At 39.7% G+C, this 19,231-nt stretch overlaps 1 protein-coding gene across 1 annotated transcript in view; it reads right to left on the bottom strand.

Annotated features, from left to right (window-relative positions):
- vps13a (vacuolar protein sorting 13 homolog A) overlaps positions 1-19,231 on the bottom strand; it is a 53,964-nt gene that overhangs the window by 3,244 nt on the left and 31,489 nt on the right. Inside the window, 24 exon segments of the mRNA XM_071529484.1 lie at positions 669-754; positions 3,227-3,341; positions 4,138-4,261; positions 4,682-4,727; positions 4,927-5,090; positions 5,581-5,656; positions 6,103-6,216; positions 6,432-6,513; positions 6,659-6,804; positions 7,892-8,005; positions 8,315-8,429; positions 8,906-8,975; positions 9,085-9,166; positions 9,424-9,570; positions 10,243-10,396; positions 11,166-11,337; positions 12,155-12,212; positions 13,008-13,140; positions 16,493-16,626; positions 16,802-16,933; positions 17,193-17,324; positions 17,589-17,693; positions 18,298-18,598; positions 19,028-19,164. Of these exon segments, the coding sequence (XP_071385585.1) occupies positions 669-754; positions 3,227-3,341; positions 4,138-4,261; positions 4,682-4,727; positions 4,927-5,090; positions 5,581-5,656; positions 6,103-6,216; positions 6,432-6,513; positions 6,659-6,804; positions 7,892-8,005; positions 8,315-8,429; positions 8,906-8,975; positions 9,085-9,166; positions 9,424-9,570; positions 10,243-10,396; positions 11,166-11,337; positions 12,155-12,212; positions 13,008-13,140; positions 16,493-16,626; positions 16,802-16,933; positions 17,193-17,324; positions 17,589-17,693; positions 18,298-18,598; positions 19,028-19,164 (2,939 nt within the window).

The raw sequence follows: 19,231 nt of genomic DNA, 5'->3' as shown, positions 1-19,231 counted from the left end.
GGAGCTTTAATCCCCCTTTTTGGAATCACTTTTTATGACTTTTCATCCAGCACCTTGCCTAAATCTAGTTTGGATGTGCAAACCTCTACCACCCTTATTGTACTGGGCAGCTCTCAGGTGCGAATGAGTGTTAACTATGAATGTGAAGCAGGCCGCCGTGGAAAAAGAGCAATGAAAAAAAAAAATTCTCAGCAAACTCTCTATGGATAAATCAAGGTTAAAAATACACAAACAATAAGAGAAAGAACATTCTTCAGTGTGTGGCAGTAAAACTGAGTGACTGAGTGTGTTTACATGCACACTGTTATCCTGTTACTGTTCAGGATACTCAACTAGCTTATTTACCTTAGTAGCTTTTGAGTAGGAGCAGAGAAATACCATTTACAATAACCCAGATAAGCTCTAGACCTTGTTAAAAAGAACTTGAAAAAATATATCTGAGGCATGTATACACCTTATTCTGTAATTGTGGTCTGCATAGGTTAATTTTCTGTGATGATTTTCACAAAACTTTCTTTAGTCACATATACATGGATGTTTGTGAACATGGTTTGAAGACAATATAAACTGCTTGTCTTAAATCTTACCTTATATGAGCTGGATATGAGCTAGCAAGCAGAATACTGTGTGCATATAAACGCACTCAGTCACGCAACAAACACACTCACCTCTTGGTAATCATAAGGAAGTCGGACTCATTGACCTTGGCATGAGCAAAGTATCTATACTTGGCAAAACGTCCATTCTCAATTTTCTGAAAGAAGAGAGAAAGAGAGCAACTGAATCATTTAAGACCCACAGGAGTCAAAAAATAGCCTTGACATTATACAGTACGTCTGAATTAAATTTAAATGGTGAATGTCTAGGTGTCAATGCTCTATTAGATAATGCCAATGTGCAAGAAGTAGTGTGTTTTTCTTCTTCAAAAATGAAAATGGAAATTTATACACATGCTATACAAATCATTTTCTAACTACTGCAGAAGTGAACATGAGATAAAGTTCCCCATCATCCTCTGCAAAAAGAATGGATACATACCTGTGCAACAACATACTCTACTAAAAACTGTCTTGACAAGTGTTCATGTATGTTGATGAGGTGACAGGGAAAGGTGGGATGAATCAAAGACAATGCAAGGAAAAACTTTCTAATGTGGACATTTTATTGAGGACAAGAGGGCAGTGATAGGTGGCAGTGAACGACTGACAGAGTGAAGAGAACAGACATTTATGAGAGAGGGAGAGAGCAGAAAAGCCAAGAGGAGGAGGGGCGGAGCATCCCATCTGATGAATGTGCACATACTGAGCAGTTGTTCCATTTTTCAGCCCAGTTCTATGAAATTCTATCCGACTTGGCTTTTCGACCTCTGCCAATTCATGGAAAGCTTATCAACAACAGGAAAGATCTGTTCTGTTGAGTGTATGAAGATGATGAAAGAAAAAAAAAAAGGCCCAAAAAAAAGGGGGGGGTGCTGGAGTTAAATAACAAATGAATGACATATGTAAGACACACACAAATGTCAAGTCTAACACAACACACATTTCAAGTTAATTAACAGCCAAAATTATAATTATACATAAAAACAAATCTCTGGTCGGGACAGAAATTAATTACGCAAAAGGCTTTTCTTTGGTTTGTTCAAATCTCCCATGAGAGCACTCGACAGACACCAGGCAGAACACAACACTAGTATAGACTACTAGACGGACAAAGCAGAAGCACGCTACGCTACGCTAGGGTTAGCACTTAGCAATTCACTCCTAGCTGCCTTCATCATCATCATCATCCTCAGCCTCTGTGGCAGTTCTACTCCATTCAGTGAAGGCCAATCTCCTCTGTGGACATGACAAGAGAGAAGACAGAGCCGAGGTCAGAGCAGAGAGAGAGGAAATAAAGCCTGTTTCTACCCGTTCATCTCTGGGCTACGTTCATCTACTCCAGTGGTTCTCAAGTGGTACAGCGAGGCACACTGCAATGTTGTCCAACGTCGGCAATGATTTGAGATGTCAGTTTCAGTGATATTTCATTTATGTCATACTCATACTCCTAAGACAGCGAAGCAGATGGAAACAGAGGCAAACTCAACGGGTCTTTGGACAATTGTTTTTAAATAAACATCAAAATAATTAACCTTCAATACTGTCAAAAGATAAAAAGACAAAGGTTCAACTCAACAGCTACAGCAAGGGGATTGAGGGGAACATCTATGATGCTGATCCATAACGTTAACGTTAAGGCTCACAGCTTCACAAGTCAATTTAAACAAAACTCTCAACAACCTTTTCTAAGCTACAGTAAAATCTACAAGACTCACTACTGACACACAGGCTCTCATTCACACCCAACTTAATGTGCTAATCAACAATAAACTTGGCCAAGTCACTGCCATTATTACAGGCAGTTTTGCTATTGCCTGAAAGGACAATACTTGCATCCAAATAATAGCACAATTTGCCAAAGCCAGATACACCTCACAAGGCCCTAGAACAATAATGTTTTTTGACTAGAAGTACAGGGAAAAAACAGAGAGGTTGCCACACATCTATTGCTCTGATGCAATAAAATACAACATTTTCACCAAGACAGGGTGACAACATCTGTATAATTAGCAAATGTCTCAATAAATGTCAATTTCTGCTTTGGAACCGTGGGTGTCCCTGCACTTCTCTCTATTTTTGCTGATGTGAGTGTTTACTTCCACCTCTCCTTGCAACAACAAATACAGCCATGGAAGTGGATTAATCACTGAATGTTGAGTTGAATCACAAACTATTGAATCCATAAACATGAAAGGCCAATAAAATAGCTAAAATAGCTAAAAGGCTTAGCGATAATTAACATCAAGTAGACTGAAGGAAGGATGGTGTAGAAAATGCATTAGGGGTGTGGAGGAGAGGATATGAGGATGAAAAGAAAATGTTCCTGGGAGAATCCAAAGTGGACACACACACAGACACACAAATACACAAGGTAGACACACAACAGCAGCGGACCTGGGCAAATTTAAAGATGGTTTTAAAATGTTTTTGTTTAAAGTGTATGAGGGATGCTTCATTTATCTCATTGTACAGCATCAGAAATAGTAAAATCCCTTTCAAGCAAAGGTGAAATAGAGCCGCCCTGGTTTCAGTTAAGTGAAAACTGAAATTCTGACTGAATATTCATACACATATTTGCCCAGGTCTTACTAGCTGAAGCCAGGCTGATGATGAGACTTTTGCCCTACCTGGAGCATCTGACTGCCGAGGCCCTCCCTCTCCTTATATGGTCGTATGACTCCGTCCTCGTGGATGAAGCGAGGAGGACGCAGAGATTCAATATCCTGCGAAGTCTCTGCCGCCCTGGTGATGGGACGAGACGTACAAAAACGTTACGCACTACTGCGTAACTGCAAAAGTCTCAGGCACATGTACAAAAATTCTATAAAGAGAAGATGCTTTCAAAAATAACGAAATGAATATAAAATAGTTACTATAAAGAGCAGTCTACTGACACACTAATGCAGAAAACAAATAAACATCTAAGACAAAATGTATTTAAAAAATCTAGGGTGCCTAAGACTTTTGCACAGTACTGTAGCTGTTTAGTACGCACACATACATACACACACACACACAAAAGCAGACTATACACTGTACACATGCATACACACTTACTGATGCAAGCACACAGTATGCCTACATAAACAAGCACTCACATTCACACACGCACACACACACACACACACACAGAAACACTCATAAGCCAACTGAGTGTTTTTTTCTGGCACACCTTAAACAACAAAATGGCTCTTCTTTGCATATGGCTTTACACTTTGTTTTATATCTGGGGGCTACTAGCTACTGAGATGGGATGACATTTTGAACTTGAATGCTTTCTTGTACAAGTGCAGCAGTATGCAATAAATGATTATGTTCTTGTTGTGTTATATAAGCCTTTTTGTATTATTTCTTGCTGTCCCATCCCCCCTTGTGAGGCCACCACACATCCAAATCAAATGTATGTTTTTTGATACAAATACAAACGTTATAGAGCCACTGAGTGCAAACACACACACTGACAATTTGTATACAATGGCATGCACATTCGCACACATGTAACACACACATGAAAATACATGTAAACCCTCACACACACCTCTTGATCCCTTGGAAAGTACTGCTGGCCATGTCAATAATGCCTCCTGTAGGTCTGGCTACTGCTCCAACCAAACCCTTCCCTACGCCCTTAAAGAAGCCAGCTGCTCCCTCCTTCTGGGCACCTGCAGAATAAACACACATCATAACATATCTTAAAAAAAAAAATGAAGATCTCTTGAAAAAGAGCCTCTATCAGGCTAGGCCTAGCTAGTCTCTTTATCTTTTAGAGTGTATATGCTCTAATGCCACTTATTCAGCTGAAAATCATTATTATGTAGTCATGCTATAATGAAAGACATCCATCCTATTGAAAATCTTGACATTAATGTGCATCTATTTGCAACTTCATAAATTTGTTTTAAAAAAAATTACAGCTTCTTGCTCCCACTAATGTTTTAAATCTCTTTTGGGAATTTTGATGTATTTGTGTACTTCTAGGACATATGACATCCAGTAATATGAGAGTTAGAAGGTGTCTCCTAACACCCCTGCCCCCTCCTCATCACTTTTTAAATTTGTATGAGGTGTGAGACTCAACATACCTTTTATGGGTTTGGTAACAATCCCTGTGATCCCACTGACAAATCCCTAAGAGGAAAAGAAGACACATTTCAAAACAAGGGTCAAAAACAGGTTTTGCTGATCGACACAGGTTGTAGTAAAAAGCAACCTCTCTTAGGTTTCTGGTCTGTTTGTTCCTCTACCACAGGAACACTGAGTTATACACTGGTATTACTAGTTCATATTCCTCTATAATTCTGTCCTGGTCTCCTCTGGTCCTACGTACAGACACCAGTCCCTTTCCGCCCCTGGCCAGCCCCTCTCTCAGGCCGCTAGGTTGCTTGTTCATGGTCTCTCGTCTCTTCTGCTGGTATTCCTCGTCCATCGTTATCGCAGCGACGCCCTTCGCCATGGCACCTGTGATCCTGGAGGCCGCACCCGCTATGCCCCCTGGGAGGCAGATACAAATCTCTATAAATCTTACAAATATTAGATGATGACACATTCCAGGAAATGTGTTTACATGCACACTATTCTGGATAATAACTTTAATTCCACTTAAGGTGCATTCTGAATATATGTACATATATTCTGTATATATTCTGTATATATGTACATTCTGAATATTGTCAGGTAAACCAAAACCCAACAATATGTAGGATAAAGTGTATGCATGCAGCTGTATCCAGGATAATATCAATATATCCCAGGAAATCTTATTAAGGTTTCTCCTAATTTGAATATGAACCTAGTCCGGTCATTGTACAAAAAGATGTTGTTTACATGGGCCGACTTAAAAATAGAATACTTTATTATTCAAAATATTAACACTTATCAGTGTACATGTAAATGCCTACATTAGCGTATGGTAGATCAGGTGATCTACCATACAAGAGCTATTGTAGAAGAATTATGAATACTGACAAATCCCAGTTCTTACCTACAGCTCCCCCCACCAGAGCTTTCATCCCGAGAGCCATGCCTTCAACAAACTCCTCCGGCCCCTGGATGGCTCCCTATAAAACCCCAGAGAACAGTTACAGGTAAAGGAGCCATCAAGCTACCGCATGTTTACATTAGCAGGACTCTAAGTTAAAATTTCTCTGCTAGAAATGTCGGCATAAACCTAATGCTGAAATTCAGCTATGATGGCACATTAAGTCTGCTTTAAACCACTGTATGACAATGCATGCAATTTCATGTTTTACTTTATGATATCGCTGCTGTTGAATGTAAAACTGTAAAAAAGATTAAGATCATCCATCTTAATTATACAGTAGGTTTTGAATGGGCGTTGAGGACCTCTGGGCTCCTGAAATGTTTTTAGCAAATACAGGATGATGTAAACGTTCAACTTAAGTAATAAAAACAGTAAAACACCAAAATGTAAGTTATGTTTTCACACCACAATAGCAATATGTTACATATGCCCAGCTAGTCAGCACTAGTATTGTATTCCTACCTGATAGGGCTCATAGAAGAAGGCCTCCACTCCCTCAGACAGTCCTCTGATCAGCCCAAAGGGATTTCCCAGGACATCCAGACCCAGCACCAACACATACATCTGTTTAATAGCCTGAGATACACATACATGGACACTGGTAAGATGACTTGTAGTGACTAGTTAGGTGAGTTGATGTCCAGTCCATGCACCTATTCATACTTGATGGCCTGAGAGAAGACATGATACACTATGGGCCACTGCAGTCTGTGGATTACTATTGCTTTGTCATTGTTCATGCGAGTGTGTGTGTGTGTGTGTGTGTGTGTGTGTGTGTGTGTGTGTGTTACCTGCTTGGAGTAATGTCTGACGACCTCCCACTGTAGCTGCTGGGTGGTACAAAACTGGAAGGTCAACTCAAAGAAGGCCAGCCTGAAATAAATGACAGAATCAGAAGCAGTGATGTGGATGTGAACAAACAGCTGTGTTTGAATTTATCCCACAACAAATCACAAATAAAAAGGACTAAGTGAACGCCTGTGTGTGAGTTTATTTGAGTGTTTGTATGCATCCGTACTTGAAGACAACATCCTGTACATCAGTGAGTGTGGCTCCGATACTCTTCAGCAGCAGGTTAAGGGACTGGACAGGAATCAGTTCTGTGTCTCTCTTCTCCTTCAAGCCGTCCTCCCCTCCCGTACTCAGAGACAAACTCAGGTGCAGCTGGACATACAGTAACATGACTAATTATTGCTATTTCTAGTGTTAAATACACAACAGTATTATATTGTATACCAGTGTCTTGCCAATATCTATTTGTGGTGTTTGGGGACGATTTTGATTCATTATGGCTTTTTATTATTTTCTGTTTATGCCCCAATTTCGGATCTAGACAGTTTTAGTTCAAGTTGTAGTTAAAGTTTTAAGAAGAACAAAATATTCGGATACTCCATTACATTGGCTTTATGCTTGTTTCTGTTCCTGGCGGAAATTCAGCTAAGACCATTTTTTTTTTATTTCACAATTTTTGAAGCACTGCGGCCAATTGTTTTGCAGTGATGGACAAGACAAGTAGTTTGTTACTCATTAGTCGTTATTCATTCCATAATTAATATTATGACTTGAATTATTACTCCATGGGATCAATCATTCACTACACTATGTGTTATATTACTTTTCTGTTATACTCTCAAATAACTTAATTGCCTCGCCTGTATACTTTAGTGTGAATCGGGGTGACCAAAGAGCGTAAATGTCCAATGTTCTTGTCATCCTTTTGCTCAATAAAATCAAAGTAGTGGGAATACCTCCAGCCAGAGAAATTAATTTTTGTGACATTTTTTCATACAGGCTTCACTCATGATGGTTGGACTAGCTCAAGGTCTGCCTGCAAACTACTAAAAGTGGAGGATGATTAATCATGATCAAAACAAATCAGGGGATGGTGGTGGGAAATAGTTCTTAGATAATCTCTTTTGAACTGAACTGAATTCTCTTCTTGATTAATAATAATAATAATATTGTAATAATAATACTAATAATACTGTAATATTATTACTGAAATTGAAACAGTTACATTACATATTTGTTACATTACTCAATTGTGGAAAAAGTAATAATATTACTTTTCTAATGAATGAAAATGAATAGAGTAAACACTGCTATAAACATTTGCATGTATATGACCATTTCCCTGTGGAGGATGCACTGAAGTCACTGACTCATATGGGCTAATGTAAAATAGAGACATAATAAAAACCCACACAAACACACGTGGGTGCGCACATATGCACACATATACAGTACATACCTTGATGGGGGAAATGTGGAAGTACTCATAGAGGCTGATAGGAGAAGTGTCAGCAGCAGAGACTGGGTTTAGTTCTGTCATCAGATACTCTATGTCCTTCTCAAACAGTTCCACCTAGAGGAATAACACAAGCACACACACACACACATAAATATGCATGTAAAGACAAAGACACACACAAAAGTCAGGATGGACCTCTATCAACCCCTTCAAAATATTGAAAAGGCACGTATTAGCTTACAACAGAAGAAAAGAAAAAATGTGATGTGCAGCACTTTGTTATAGTGAAAATTTGTTAAAAAGCCTTTTTTGTATCAGGTCATAGAACCTCATAAATAACCTCAGTAGTATAACTGTGTGTGTGTGTGTGTGTGTGTGTGTGCGTGCGTGTGTGCGTGTGTGCGTGTGCGTGTGTGGACTGACCTCCTGTTCGGTGCTCATGGTGCTGGCATTCTCTGGGGTGAACAGGTCCAGGATGGCATAGAGGAAGCCCAGATCCACCTTCAGATCCATCTCCTGAATCAACACCTTGAAGTACCTGAGGTGGACAGACACACCAACAGCCGTTTAGGGGCCAACTTGCGAAAAAAAGCTTTTATTTCTACCAAATTACACATTATAACCCCCTTGAAGTAAAAAAAGACAAGTTTTTCACTACAACTATGAGTATTTTTGTTTTTTTTACTATCCTACCACTAGATTACAGGTTTATAAGTTTAAAAGCTTGCACAATTACGATTCGATATCGCAAAAAATATTGAATATCAAATATTGGCCCAAGCCTAACATGTGCAACGTAATAGGATCATTACCACATGGCAAACTAGCACACGATAGCAGCAAAGTTATAGTGCTTCATGACATATAAGAGGGGTGGGGCCGAGCAAGCGAGGGAGAGAGAGAGAGAGAGAGAGAGAAAGAGAGAGAGAGAGAGAGAGAGAGAGAGTGTGTGTGACAGAAAAAAATGAGAGAAGGTAAACAAGAGAGAGAAGGAAACAGTGAGAAAATAATTACTTGATGCGAGAGATATCAGAGTGTCCTGCTGCTCTGGTAACAATGCTGATATCTGTTAGGGGTTTGGGTTCTGCAAGAAAAAGGAAAATGAAAAAATAATACTATAGACTGAAGCGGTGCATATAAACAACAGCGCATAATGCTAATCTAAACAGCATATATGAAGCGGATAGACTGACCTGAGTCCATGGTGACGGACTTAGGCAGTTTTACGGGGTAGAAGACGTAGGGGAAGATGGCTCCTGGCAGCTGATTCTGGATCTGTACGAGGAAAAGATGTATTATTAAGGCTATCAGGGTGAATAGAAAACATTTTAAGAATTTGTTTCTCTGACACTCTCAGGACTCAAGATGCATTCAAGGACAAGTTCTGAGGGAAGGAACTTTGGCCGACTTGTAATAGTGTAAGAATCAAGGAGGTGGAAGACGGATATGGATACGGTTGATACTGTGATCCATTTTCACCTCTGTCAGGAAGACATACTCTTCTGTTTCAAACGACTCTCTGTTCTTTTCACCTGTATGCGGTTGATCTGGACACGGTAGGCGCTCTGTCGCGGTGAGACGCTGTACTCCACCTTCACTCCGGGCAGGAAGTTCCTCCTGAGAGGAGCGTCGTACGGCAGCATCATCCGCATATCCATGCTATTGGGAGTAAAGGACACCTGGGAGACAAGCACAGATAACACAACATTTCCAATAAACACCTGACCTCAAATACAAATGAACATCTGTCTCTAATAAATGCCTGGTCATTGCATTTGATTAAACTGCACATACACTGAAGAAGGAATCACACATATTGAAGCAAGTTTTTAAGATTATTTTTTGGCATTTTTGCCTTTTATTAGACAGTTCAAAGTAGAGTGAACCGAGCCACCAGGATGCCCCTTTGATGCAAGTCTAACGGTACGTATAGGTAGCTTTCAATAAAACTATTTGATTGAAAGCTACAATTGAAACAGACCAAATGCTTATGTGGATAAATGCACAGTGGGAGCTGCAGGTGATCTGTGTTTGTCCCAGTTTTGGTCCTTTGGCATTTTGCTGTTCTAAATAGTTCTTTTTTTATGTACTTTATTATACTTGATTGTGATATAATTATAAATATGATAGCTTAATGTGATAAGTGATAAACATTCAAAACACTGGCCCTATATTTGTATGTGAATTCAGGAGATCCTTGTCTAAATTATTTGTTTTTTTTAAAAGGGCAATTTTCCTGCTGTTATGATCAACCATTACTGAATTAATACAGCTGAAAGTTTGTGATGGGAGCCGTGGAATCAAGTGGAAGAAAAGGACTGACTGGGTGTTCAGTATATTGGGGCTCTAACCTGGAAGCCATTGTCCAGGTCGACAATGTAATTGTCAATGGGCCCGGACTCGATGTACTCTCTGAAGCAGCTCTCCAGCATCTCAGCGTCTTTAGTGCTCAGAGGCTTCCAACGAGATCTCTTCTTAGGCTTCGACTCCCACACCACATCAGAACTGTGCAGAGAACGGAACAAAGGAATGTAGTCTGTACAAATTCACCAACCAGGAATGGCCAAGCATCATGCAAATGTACATGTTTTAACATGTTTATGTTTGCAAGAGTGCATATTTTGCTTTAGATTGTAATTGGTGACAATATAGGGCTGGGCGATATGGTTGAAATCAATATCACGATAATCATAAGGATTTTTCTCGATATGAATATATATATCACAATATGGTTCATGTATGCAAAATCATGTTAAATAATCAAATTAATGTTCATCTCATTGAACCAAATGGTAATGTTAGGTGTGATGTCAAACAAAACAGAAATATTCAAATAATATTCCTACCATACCTGATTTTATGAGAGTTTTTAAGTAAAATTTGCTTGTCATCATCAATTTAGACAGCAGAAATGAGTGTCACGATATTAAAATATCTTCATATCATCATGATATGATTCCACTGAAAGACGAGAAACGATAATACTGAATTATCGCCCAGCCCTATGACAATATACCTTTGCAAATAGAGGGAAAACAATGATTCTTTCTTTACAGTATCACCAGTTTCTCTATATTTTACTATGGAATTATATTTTGTATTATGAAATAACATTGTAATTCTGCAAAAAATATGGAGTTTTGAAGGTTCGGCCAAGTGTCCCATTGCCTGTGTTTGTGTCAGTGTATTCTTAGAGACAGGGAGTGTGTATGTGTGTGTATGAGTGACCATGGTGTTTGGGTGTGTGTGTGTGTGTGCATTAATGCTTGTCTACCTTGTTATCCCGATGAAGGAGACCTCCTGGCCGCTGCTGTTGTTGACCAGTGACACGCCCATATCCCGTAGCGACAGGATGATTTCCTGCTCAGCCAGCTGCGCCTTCTCACTCTCACACAGCAGCTTGTAGACGCGACGCTCCTCGGTGAACAGCACCACGCGCTGGAGACCTTCACATCAACAGTAAAACCAAACCATTAGACAGTAATATGAGACTTTATTTAATCCAATAAAGGAAATCTGACTGTTCAGGCTCCGCTACAGAACAGTCAGAGTCAGAACAGTGACTTCAGTATTTTGCATTGAAAAGAAAAAAAAAAAAAAAAAAAGAGTTGACATTGTATTTGGAATTGAAACAAATCGGCATTGAAAACCAAAATTGAACTAAAAAAAAACAACAAACAAAAAAAAAACACTGGCATTGAAAAACTGTCATTGAAAATAGTATTTATTGTAACAGAAAAAAAAAATTTGGCATTGAAAATGTTTTTATTGAAAAATAAAAACTTGGCATAAAAAACGAACTGAATGTAACACCCTTGCTCATGTTTTGACCATGCACTCACAATCTTTTCATTCAAAGTGTTTTTTTCAATGACAGTTTTGTTGTCACTCTTTTGGCGTCGAGGGGAGGTGTTTTCAGTGGAGGGGCAGAGAGGCGTGATTTGCATCTAATCTGCATATTTTGGGAAGAATACTGGCTGCCAGAAACTGACGAGAAGAAGAAGAAAAATGCTAAATTCACTGTTCTGGCTCCATAGTGGAGCTGGTGGGGATTCAGTGACTTGCTCTCGGACACTTCAACAGGAAAGATGCTCGCCAACACAGGCTTGAACCTGGCTTCTGTTAGTGACTTCCTTGCCCAAGATAAAACATAGTGGTAAACACATTTCCATATTTCTACACACAGTTCTAAACACAGATTAAAAGAAAACAAACGTTAAGATAACTAAAAACTTTGGAGAGCTTTTTTATCTTGTACTTTACCTTCATAGAAGGAGATCAGGAATAGCTTTCCCTCATCACTCATGTCTTCACGCAGATCCTACAGAATGCACACACACACACACAAAAAACGAGTGAGATTCATCTCTTAAACACAGGACAAAGTGGAAAGTGTGTCTACAGTTGTAATTATCCTACAATAAATGCAACTTTAGGTCCTGAAACATACAAAGGCAGAAAAATAAATGAACTGGATCAACTATACACCTACAGATCCTTAAGTAAAACACATATCACCACCACTACAGCTGCAGTTTGGCCCTACAGTGGTGGTCCAGCGCAACAACAACATTGCCCCTGCTCTTAGAAAATGTAAAAATAAATAAATTAACAATAATAAAAAGATATGTGAGGTTTAAGGTCAGTAGAAACTAATTTGACAGTGTTTTTAGCTGACTGTTTCCCATACCCTATGGATGTAACACACCGATCTAAAGCTCAACAACATGAAACGTCAACACTGAGATATTCTGATGAATGTGAAGGTTGTATTTACCAAGAGGCCTGCTAATTACTACCATGGGCAAAAAACTAACGAGCGCAGCTTTCTCCAGTTTGGACCCTGATTTATCAAGAGCACTTATACAAATCAAGACAGTCACAATTTCCTCCATTTGAGCCCTATCACTGCCACTCTTCAAAACACATTAATTGCATCAAGTCCCATGCCAAGTGTATACCCCATTTCAAAATGCAAAATATTTGTGCTTACAGGTTAATAGATCAGAATCTGCACTTTTTTTTTTTACACATGCAGCTGCATTAACACCTCCGCAAACGCTTAGTAAATACGGCCCTGAAACTGTAATTTGTTATTCTGTCTCAGACAAAGTACCTCCTCGCTCCTCAGTGCCCCGCTGTAGCTGCCACACTTCCAGCGTAGCTCTCGGGACCCTATGGGCTCGGTCCAGGTATAGTAAACAGCTTTACCCGGCTCCAGCTCCTCCTTCTCCATCTCCTTCTGAGAGCTGCACGCACACGAAACCCACCCGCATACAGACATGTATATTAGGCAGTGACATAACCAAGCTTACAGCCAGTAAAAACCAAGGAAAGATAAATCAAACACGTCAGATGACAGTAAGCATAAAACGACGGCAACAGTGAAACAGAGGACGACATAACGGAGCCCGGCCACCAAGAATCGACTGTCATGTCGTTAATCGTTTGACAATCCACAAAGCACACAGACAATTCCCATAAACAGACAGAAATAGTCATATGTCATCATGACAATATATGACAGTACAACGGCTAAACACCCAAAAGTCCCCGATACCTCTCCTTTAATCAGAGAGAAAAGGCAAACATGAGAAAATGGAAAAAACAGAAAGAGAGGAAGTGGGGATGCCATAATATACAGATGAGGATGAAGAAATGAGAGATCAAGTCCGCCCGTTCGACAGAACTACTGCAGGAAGCGGAGGTGTGATTCCACCGGCAGAATCCCATCCAATCAGCAGCAGCCAAAGCTAACAGATCTAAAGGTAAAGACGATTTAATGAAACTTGATAGGGGGTCAAAGGATCATAGTAATAAATGGGCTTAGATGTCTAACCTGCTCCTTTTTACTCTACTACAGTGATTCTTAAACCTTTTCAGACAGGAAAAAATCTGACCAATAGGAATTTCCAATAGGTCTCTTCCTGGGACCTAAGCTCATGAAAAAATACTTCTCTTTTATATATTTGGGCCCTTCATTGGGTCCTTGTTAAAGAAATAGTTTAAGAAAGAGTGCCCTACTCTTTTTGTAATAAGTGTCAAAATGGAAGATAAATTGACTTAATCAGTCATTGTTTTAAGAGTTTTGTAACATATACATACTGTACTACATGATACATACTGTATATGAATAAGAAGTGTCAAAAGTATGTTGGTAAGAATGAGGAGCAGATTAAACAGACAAACCCAAATCAGAGCTGAAGCAGTCTCCCGATAGTTATGGTTACCTGAAATCTCAATCTGACCACACTCTGCACTCAGTGTGCTGACACTTTGTAGTGACTGTGTCATTCTTTTTACTTGAAATCATTTGTGTGTGTGTGTTTCCTCCTTTCCCTGCACTTCTCCATTAATTGTCTCCTCTATAGCCAATCTTTCTCCTCCTTTCTTCTCTCTCTCTAACACTGTGTACACTACCAGTCAAAAGTTTGGCAACACACATTTTTCTTTATTTTTACCATTTTTCACATTTTAGAATAATAGTAAAGACATCAAAACTATGACATAACACAAACAGAATTATGCAGTGACAAAAAAAGAGCTAAACAAATCAAAACTATCTTATATTTTAGATTCTTTAAAGTAGTCGCCCTTTGCCTTGATAGAAAGGCAAAGGCTTTGGAGAGAAATTCATACATAGGCATCAACTTCACTATTTATATTTGTCTAAGAAACAAATTTAAAGCATTTAAGCGTAAGCCTTTAGATCAAAATGGCTTCAAGATAATGAAAAATAATAGTACATTCAATCAGCTGTGTCCAAACTTTTGACTGGTAGTGTATATGCCATCTTATATCAGAGGTGTCCTCACTTTACGCTTTATTGGTCTCCTTCTCCTCTGCTTCCTCTCCCATCACTTCACAGAACCTATGCTATAATACTGTATGTAATGTGTTAGGACCTTTAGTCCTGCTTGTCATTCTCCTCACTGGAGGAGAAATGTAGCAGCTCTACTTCCCTCTTTTCCTCAGTATGTATATTATTTAGCACTTCTAGAAAATTCACTTTTTGTTTCTCTCGGTCCCATTTCTCCCCTCCCATTACTCCTCTCTCTCTCTCTCTCTCTCTCTCTTAGAGTTCAGAGTGTGTCAGAGCAGTTTTCCCCTCCTGATATTTTTCTACCTGTCCTCATCCTCTACTGAGAAGGAGAGGTCGAGCAGCTCGTCAGCCACCCACGTGGAGTTTCTCCGCCCGCTGCGTGACCCACAACACACAAACATAAACAAACAGAATGCCATCAACATAAACAAACTTTCTAGGTTATGACAAACTAAAATGTCAAAGTAGCTGCAAGAAGACAAAAAAACATATTGTCATTCAACGGTAATACACAAAATATAACACTGAAAGAAAACATGAAATGAAAAAAATGTGTCAACACTAAGCAGAAAACCTCAAATGAAAATGAAATACAGAAGCTTCAGTAACAAGCATAAAACACAGATGGAAAAACTTTATACTTTGATGATTTTACACTTCACTTGATTGTTCCTGTCTTCAGCCTTCCCTTTCCCCTCCTGTCTTGCTCCTCCCTACTCTTTTACCTCTGGTTGAAATCTACACCTTGAGCCTCGAGTTCGACTTACAAGAACATTCATGTGGGAACAGTGATTTCTACTTCCATTCAAGAGATGGCAACTGGTGAGCTGACTGGTATTTTCCCTATCCCTTTGCCACACCCTCTGTGTCCCATATGGCTGCAACCGGATGCCTTTTAAATTATTGTGATCAGTTGCAGAAATAAAAACACTATTTCTGCCCTTTACCAGCCCTACCAACAGCTTATGCCAGATCTTTGTGTTGATGGTGGTGCAGCACTAAAACAAAGTAAAGCAAAGCGTAGAGATCTCTCACCTGCAGGATTTCTCCTCAAGCCAAGGTGCGTTTCACAAGGTATTTTGGTCATAAACGTGAGCCACTGTTTGCTCACATAAATAAATGTATTTATGCTAAACAAGACTCTTTGCAGGCATTCACAAACTGGAGAGGAGGGTGTTAAACATATTTTTGAATAGTTTTAAATATTGTGTTGATGTCTAAAGTTGGGACACTTGTCAATGGACATTTACTGAAAATATTGCATTACTGACAGGTCCAAGAAAACAGAATTCCCTGCACCTCAGCTGTATTATATTTAGGGATGGGAACAATTACACATTTAGATATAACTAGTTAAGTACCTGGTGACTGAGTATTTGACAACGTAAGTACGTAATCCAACTAAATTAAAATGGAGTATGTGGTGACAATCTACCCTCAGCCATCCCATTATCTCCATTTTCCGTGTATTTTCAGCCCCTCCCTGCCTTCTTCCCCTCTCCTGCTTCTCCATAAGTTCATCTCCCCTTCTCCACCCTCCTACCTCCACCCTCCTACCTTGATCCTTCTCCTTCTGTTCTCGAACGTGTGGTACTTTAAGAACCTGTCCTTGATGTTATTCATGATATGCTCCATCCCCCTCATGCTCACCATCTACTCTCTATCCTGTCTTCTCCCCTGACTGCACCCGTTTTGCATCCCACCCATTACGCATTTGGTTTAATTCTTGTGGTGACACAAATCGCATGTCTGAAGGGAAGGCAATTGTCAGTTCTTACCTCTGGTAGAACTGCAGAATCTGGTCCTTAGTGTGGTTGATGATGAGGAAGGGGGCAGCACCGTCGTGGTAGTCAGAGAAACGGATCACAGCCGAGTGCTCTGATAGGTTCACGTCTACGGTGATCCCACCCAGCTGGAAAACAGACACCAACAACGGTCTACATACTGGAATATATTAGGGTTTGTTAAATGTTGTTAGCCTGGAGCCTGATGTAAAATGACGTTTTTTTTTTTTCAATATATCAACACCCATGTAGGATGGGACCACAACTATCTTTATGTGTGTGTGTGTTTACTCTTCCACTCACGGTGTTGTCCAGATGCAGCAGTAAGCAGTTCTCTGGCCGTGTGAAGTCAAGGGTCCGAGGAGGCGATTCACAACCTTCCACTTTGATCTTGAGCTTCTTGGTGTCTTTCTCGGGCCAGAACGGAAAGGCAGACTAAACATGGAATAAAACAAAACCATAAATAATACAGAAAGGGTTTTATCTGAAAATGTTACACATCATTCAGTATTTCAAAAACGCAGCCCTCAAAAAGGTTAAAGTCTTAGCTAAGAACTTTTCCATAATGTCCTAGTCTTTTGGCCAATATTTATCTCTAAGTCTCTGAACTTCTTTGTAGGGGAAACACTGATGCAAAATATTTTGGATTGTTTCTGAGCTTCCCAGACTTGGTTCTGACCTGTTCTGGTTGAACCTGGGTCCAGTGATCCTGTCCCTCTTCACTTATCCAGATGAAGTGTTTGGTTCTGTTCACCACCAGGTAGAACGGGACAAAGGTCACGATGCGGGTCAGACTGAAACTGCTGGCGTCTATCTTCACACCAACCTGAAGTCAGACAGATACCACACGAATCCAAAACATGATAATTAAGCAATCAACTGAATTTGCTGTTCTATTGTTTGTTACACTTCTGGGATAGCTACCGATTCTCAATAATACTTAAAGAAATAAAACACACCAATAAATACCAATAAATACCAAAAGCTGTCTTACTAACTCAGTAAAATTCCATCCCATAAATCTGGCTCTTTAATTAAAGCATATGTGGTTTTAAGTCTCAAAGTTAAAGCGTCCTTAGCAAAATCTTACCAAGTAATCTTTGTATCTGCCTTTACATTTCACATCTCCATAGCTACCGACGGTATCCAGGGAAAAATCGTCTGACAGTTCGCTGTCTGAGATCATCAGACGGACCTGAGGGATGAAGAGAAGGCATTCACAGATCAGACATTCAGTACAAAGAGTGATATAGTAAGATTCAACTGAGGGTTAGGGAGAGAGACAATGTGTACTGTATGCACACCTCAGTATTCCTAAGTACAAACAAAAACACATCGACTTCCAAGTGACTTCAAGCCATATTTCAATTTGGTACAATGTTTGTAGTTTTCAGTTTTTAAGTCCTCATAAAATTGTATTTCAAACACCTTGGCATATATTCAGAAATATTATAATATGACAAATATTTTTTTCCCTGTTCTGCATTGTTTTTTTTTTTAAGAGGACAGATATTGGAAACTAGGTAACAGCGCAAAAATACTGTAATACAGAGCAACTAGTGCAGTAGTGGCATGAAATATATCTTTGTAGTTGTGTTGGTCCTTGGTCCTCCTAAAAATAAAGTATATATATGCTATTGCCAATTACACATTCAAGAGGGGCAGACGATGCCATAGGTTGACAGATACAGTAAACTCACCCTGGGAATTATGTGAATTATTACTTTAAACTAATAGGTCTCTTTTAAATTTCTTTAAATGACCTTTGGCTTGATGTCCAACATCAGATCCCCCTTTACCTTATTGTTCTGTAGGAAGTTGCGAGGCTTGAAGGAGAAGAGGAGGGGCATGTCGTAGTCCAGCGGGTGTTTCCGGTGGATATCATCAGCCTTATACTGCAGCAACCTGCCTGTCTTATTCACCATCCAATAAGGTGAATGGATAGCCACCTCTGTCTGTCCCGGGTCATATTTAACATGCACCGCTATGTCCAGCTCAGCCCTCTTCCTCTCCGTCCCGTCGCTCTCTCCATCCTCTTCTTCCTCCTCTCGCAGAGACTGGAACACGATGAAGGTGATCTCCTCCTGCTCGCTGCGGAGACTGTATGACAAGATCATTTATTTATTCCCCAAGAGAAATTTAATTACAGAGGGCAACATGAAGGTGATTTTTATGGACCTTTTTCTAATGAGGATGATGGTAAAAATCTTCCTCATCCACTGTTGTAGGCTAAAAACTCATCTTTTCAAGAAGTACCACACATCGCCCTGAGCCCGCTGAATCAAATCTCTCTTTTCTAGTCTCCTATTTCTTTGGTTGCCTGTAATTTTGGTGATCGAGGAATATTAGCGTATTCTACTGTTGTACTAATTTTAAAAGCTTAAAATGTAAAATATAAATGTAAGAGCATATCAGTGAAATGTATAAAAATTATTACTCTGCCACAAAAATGTTATTCATGGCAATATATTCATAACAATAACAAATGGCGAGGAAGTATAGATATGATGCATGAGACGGAAGGCAGACCTGTACTTAGCAGACCAATCCTGAGCCAAGTAGTCCAGCAGGCAGAGAGCAAGACTTGACTGGTTGATGACTGCAGTGTGAAGCTGGGCAGAGTGGCCCGGCTTCAGAGTGGCCTCAGGGGCGGAGTCTCCGCTGTCCTGTTGGCCAACAGGCAGAGAGGGACAATGAGTAAAACAATGAATCCCAAGTATTATATCTATGCAA

This window comes from Centroberyx affinis, unplaced genomic scaffold (assembly GCF_046629955.1).
Source record: "Centroberyx affinis isolate AG114_WGS23_722 - 3 ecotype Tasmania unplaced genomic scaffold, CSIRO-AGI_Caff_v1 ptg001793l_1, whole genome shotgun sequence".
NCBI lineage: Eukaryota > Metazoa > Chordata > Actinopteri > Beryciformes > Berycidae > Centroberyx > Centroberyx affinis.
Note: the sequence above shows the minus strand (reverse complement) of the source record. Positions and strands in the feature narration are given on the sequence as shown.